This window comes from Ascaphus truei, chromosome 10, assembly GCF_040206685.1.
Source record: "Ascaphus truei isolate aAscTru1 chromosome 10, aAscTru1.hap1, whole genome shotgun sequence".
In the NCBI taxonomy this organism is placed as follows: Eukaryota; Metazoa; Chordata; class Amphibia; order Anura; family Ascaphidae; genus Ascaphus; species Ascaphus truei.
Genome location: NC_134492.1, coordinates 5,807,186 through 5,813,185, shown reverse-complemented (window position 1 = coordinate 5,813,185; position 6,000 = coordinate 5,807,186). Strand labels below are relative to the sequence as shown.

Below are 6,000 nucleotides of genomic sequence, written 5' to 3'. Positions count from 1 at the left end.
TCTCTTGATGGTGCTTCTAAATCCAGGATTGTGCAATGTTGGCCATAATGCTTAGGAGACCGGGGTATATTAATTGTATATTAAATGTGTGGATGTGTGACAGGGTATATGGCTCACCATATGAAGCCTAACAAGGACAGAGCAATAATAACCACTTTACAAGTGAAACCACATGGAAGCCCCTATATAAAGAGACTCCCAGTGCAATCACTATGTGGATAAAACATATCCTGTATCATAGGCTGGAGCCCTGCACATACCCTATAGTCACAATAACCATAAATATAGTAGGTCACTCACATATTAACCCCTTCTGCTCCATGACAGCGTGCATCCGTTCCGTTTTGTAGGTATAGTATATGTAGAAAGATGGTGGAGCACTGCAAAAAAATAGGGCTGGAGGCAGATCCGTGAAAAATAAAAATGCTTTAATCCAAATGCATGGTAGCAACAGCTACATTAAAAGGGTCCTCTAACGCGTTTCGCGCTTTAGCAGCGCTTTATCAAAGAGTACCTCATGTCTCCCCTGATCCCCCTTATATGCTGTTCACCACGGAGGTGATTTCGCGCCAAAAATCAGTCAAAACTCTGACTGAAGCTGAATCCCCGTAAAAAACTACGGTGGCCTCATAGGGTAGAAAGACCTCCATGCTGAAAAAGCAAAGGCGGAAATCAAAAAGCTGCATACACAGTCAGATTAATGAATCTGATGACGACACCCGACTCAGACTTTACCCAAAAATAAAAAAATAAAATAGATAGACTGTAACACACTTGATAAAGAGAGAAAAAACATAAAATGAAAAAGCAACACATGTAAAGAAAATATAATAAATGTTAATGAATAAAACTCTTATTAGATAACTGGGAACATGAAGAAATATACCCATCAATAGACCCATCACTCTAAACATAATGTGTCTAATATCACTAATTATAATAATAAACATGAATGTTTAAATGAAGTTAACACAGAAAAATAAACTGATTTTAACATAAGAGTAATAGCAAAAGTAATAAAGTTAAAGAGATGCATATGAATAATTATCATCTTAATACAGAAAATTTGAAAAGTACATTTATAAAGATAATAATATTGTTATAACCCGGGAATGACCTATTTAAATAACTAAGTCCTATCAAAGTAATAGATATCAAAAAGAACCTATGATTAAAGTGTATTGATGCAAATATTAATACTATAAAGAAATATTGGGTTGAAATATATATAATACTAATTATTTATGTACCTAACAATAAGCATATACATTAATAATAAGAGGTTATTATGAAAAATAGAGGTAATGTTAGAACATGAAATAGTTTTATAAAAAATGTATCAGTTCCCAATCTTGATTGATCCCATTTGGGTATAGGGAATCCATGGTGAAGATCCTATCATATACTGTGTGTGTATATCAGTGTTGTGGTTCCTGTGAGAGGCTACTCCCACGACGTTGGGATCCCTCTCAGGTGGAGGCGCTGTACCAAGTTGTATTGTGGTATCACCCCGGGCTCCCCGTGGCAGAGGTTTGGGATCTCTGCGAGCCAACAGGTAAAGCCAGCACCCGTAGACTTCTTACCCTATACACACACACACACACACACACACACACACACACACACACACACACACACACACACACACACACACACACACACACACACACACACACACACACACACACACACACACACACACACACACACATATTTAAAACCAAAGACAGAGCATGAAACACAGACAGAGCCCAGTGCTACATCCATTGACACAAATAAACGGTACAGTGCCTCTATATATATATATATATATATATATATATATATATATATATATATATATATATATATATCTTTTTAATAAAATGGTCTTTTAGTTTAACTCTTTGGCCAAAGTGTCGTAAGCCCTTGAGCCCCTCCAAGGCAGACCACGTCTCAAGGGTCCTAACACTAATATAAATTCTTAATAACCTGTACATTACCAGGAAGAATGATTTATAATAAATCTGTCAAAATTAGTTGCATAGTTCTAAGTCTGATTGAAGCTCTTATTATATGGAAAGTAGCTGAAGCGCTCAAATGCAGGTACAATGAACAAAACAAGCCAAACCACTAAACCAGGGTACTAATGAAAATAATATAGTACTTAATGTGCAATAGTATGGGTACTATCCTCCTGAAGACAGGTGGTAGATGGTACAAGCCCACTCACCCTCAGTCTCATCGGCAGGTTCCCCTGAAAATAAGCAATACTCACATCCTGGTGGTAGGTAGGCAAGCTGTGCAGCTACATATATGCAATACAGGAAAAGGGAGACCAAAAAGCGCACCAGCAAAAACGGAGCAGGAAGGACCCAAAACAAAAAATAATTAAAAGGGCACTTTAATGTGACAAGAGACCCATCCAACACGTTTCGAACGTCACAGCGTTCGAAACGCGTTGGATGGGTCTCTTGTCACATTAAAGTGCCCTTTTAATTATTTTTTGTTTTGGGTCCTTCCTGCTCCGTTTTTGCTGGTGTGCTTTTTGGTCTCCCTTTTCCTGAAGCTCCTATTAACCTGTACATTACCAGAAAAAGCACTCTGTATTAGATTTGTCGCAATCAAACTGCATGCAAGTTCCCATGAGGGTGGAAGGTGAAATGGAGTCCGATTGCGATAATGCAGAATAAATGAGTACTTCAGTATTAGGTGATACCTTTTATATTTGGACTAACAATTTATGTCCTAGGACAAGCTTTCGAGAGTTCTCCTCTCTACCTCAGGTCGGCGATACTGATTTACAAAGGAATCTATGGCTAAAACAGAGCTCCGCCCACACCCCACAGCCTCCCCTTCCCCCTCCATGCTGTTTCTTGTCACCATTTTATTAACTTTCCATTGTCTTCAAACACCACTTTCTCATCCCACCTTATCTACATCTCTGTTTTCTTTGTTTTTCCCCCTGATTTCCTAACCTCTGTTTTAGCCATAGATTCCTTTGTAACCCAGTATTGCCGACCTGAGGAACAGAGAACTCTCAAAAGCTTTTCCTATGACATAAAATGTTAGTCCAAATACAATAGGTATCACCTAATACTGAAGTTTTGGACCTATGTGTATTACACTTTGTTGTGTTGCTCAGGCTGGGGCATATCACGTATTTCATATACATGCTGGGGATTACTTCATGCTTTTCCATAACTGTAATCATTACGTCCCCCAGGGTTTCTCAACTCCAGTCCTCAAGATCCCCCCTCCCCCCCAATAGGTCAGGTTTTCAAGATATTCCTGCTTCAGCTTCAGCACAGGTGGCACAATCAGTCCCTGATTCAGCACGGGTAACCCTCTGACTGATCCACCCGTGTTGAAGCGGGATATCCTGAAAACCTGACCTGTTGGGGGGTTGGAACTGGAGTTGAGAACCCCTGCTGTACTCATTTTGCAGATTGGTGAGTTACACCCCACTAAAGGAAAAAACAAATTCACACCAGTAAAGTTGCAAATAAGACATGTACAGTTCCATTTACCCCTGCAAGGTTTCTTACCCTGTCCATTCTGCTATCTGTATTGTAATTGCAATTTTTTTTATTGAAGACAGACTAAAATTGCAATTGCTTTATCTTAAAGCACCAATCTCTTGTACTACTGGGATTTTTACTACTGGGATTCGAGGGGTCTCATGGAACAAAACTTCTAACCCAGAAATAGTGATCTGTGCAAGATGGTGACCCGTGCTCAAATTGCCCTTTTTTCACAAGCAATTCAATGAGCATTGCCACTTGGCCTAATTTAGCCAATTTGTGTAATTCTCAAAAAGTGCTGGATTCACTGAAGGCTGCGTCCCTCGTCCCTCGTCCCTCGTCCCTCGTGCTCCTGACCGCGCTCATGCTTGAGAGCGGTGACGTCACCAACTCTCCAAGCAGGAGCGGTCGGCTGTCCAGCAAATTTTTTTGTAAGCGCAAGCGGGGGGGGGGGGGGGGGGCGTGGCCAAGCCGAGACTGGTGCTGATTGGCTGAGAAGTTCATTTGATCCTTCAGTGCGCTTGAAACACAATTTTATCTGTCTCGGCAAGCGCCTAGCGCCTGCGAGCGTACAGGCACGACGCACACGCGCCGCGTGAGCATGGCCGGACATATAAAAATGCATTGTGCTAACCGCACTAACCGCACTAACCGCACTAAGCGCCAAGCACGGTCAGCGGCACAGTAGACTCAGCCTAATACTGAGACTACACATAAGACACACACACGTGTCTGGACATTCCATTTGGGTGGGAGAGGGAATATGGTGATACATAAATTAGAACAAAGCAATCATGTCTAGTTACATTGGCAAAAGAGGGTGGCGTGGCGTGCTGGGGGCAGTTATTGTGGCCATGGTGGCACAAGCCGACGCTGGACCCTAGAACAAAGTTCAACGTTTAGTAGTAACTGCTCCTATGAGAAACAGCAGCCGTTGTACTTGACCCTCAACAGCCTGAATGAAATAAAACAGAACGGCAGATTTTGCCAACACCATCTTCTTCCTCCACGTGAGGAAACACTCACTGCCACCGGGGGGAGAAGGTTTCCCAGAAAAGACTAAATGTATTTGGCAAGACTAGAAGGGGTGTAAAGAGTAGCCACCCATGCCAAACTACGCAAGGTACACATAGTATTAATACTGTAATGGGGGGTGACACCTTTTCTCTCGGATAGTGTCTCACGATAACATTACACTCTCACGTTAATGAGAGGCATTATATCACAATGTTATATCTGTACAACATGGACTTACATTCTTGTCACAAGACTCTCGTTAGCACAATTATGAGAAGGAAGCTGAGAATAGTATTAAAAAGTATCCATGATTTATTGTATACAACAATAATAATGAATAATATAATAAATCCATTACAAAAAGCAGACTTCGTTGGAAACAAAAGGACATTTGTCATTCATCTGAACTTCATATGGTTGTATGCCCACTCTTTTGTGACCTTTTTTTGAGATTTTTGTCATACTCCATTGAGATTCTAGTATAAGGCACCGAATTTATAGTCTTTTGTTTTAATTATCTGTATCTAACATAGGTAGTCAGTTCTATATAATTTGGCAGCCACACCTCACTAAATTATTTGTGATTATTTGGGGTTTCACCTATTAATTGGTCTAATCTATTATAATATTGTTAGAGCTACACTATCCTTTTAACAACTGTAACCAGTAACATCTGTAACCAGTGACATCTATAACATCTGTAACCAGTAACATCTGTAACCAGTAACATCTGTAACCAGTGACATCTATAACATTTGTAACCAGTAACATCTGTAACCAGTAACATTTATAACCTGTAACATCAGTAACCAGTAACATCTGTAACCAGTAACACCTGTAACCAGTAACATCTGATAGGGGAACTGCATGGGCTACTTCAAATGGCGTCAGTATCCCACTTAGATCTCTGCAGTGACAATATCAGCAATATCACACATATTCCTACTAGATACTGTAGGAGCCTTGCTTGCATGCAGAATAAGTGTGAGAATAATGATAATGTTGAATTGCTGAGGCCATGCTGGACTGCATGAGAAATTACCCCTGTATACAGTAGTATTTGTAAAAATTAAGGAGCAATACCAGAGCTTTTTTTTTTTTTTTAAATTGGCTGTCTAAATTGGGGGCCTAATAAGGGGTCTAAATCCCACCCCATATGGAGGGTGTAAGCTACTATTAAAGTATGGATAATAAATACAGCTCGTCATTGTGAAGAAAATAATGTGTATTAGGGATAAAATTGTGTATCCTTCATGTTGGTCTTTGTTTGATGATTCTAAATAGTTATTTTTGACTACATAAGATCAGATGTCCAGTGTCTGGTCACAGTGACCTGGACAAAGTTAATGTAACCTGTAACTTATCTAAAACCAATACACAATGATAAAACAATATCAAATACAAAATATAGCTAAACATGCAATATATTTTGCTACTTGTGTAATTAGTTGCGTTATATACATATTGTTGAAATATATCA

General features: G+C 39.8%; 1 protein-coding gene across 1 annotated transcript in view; it reads right to left on the bottom strand.

Annotated features, from left to right (window-relative positions):
* Window positions 1–599, bottom strand: part of LOC142503466 (vitellogenin-A2-like) — a 69,826-nt gene extending 69,227 nt beyond the window's left edge. The window contains exon 1 of the mRNA XM_075615659.1: window positions 301–599. Coding sequence (XP_075471774.1) covers window positions 301–334 — 34 coding nt within the window. The 5' untranslated portion in view covers window positions 335–599. The remainder of the gene's footprint in view (window positions 1–300) is intronic.
* Between the last annotated feature and the right edge of the window lie 5,401 nt (window positions 600–6,000).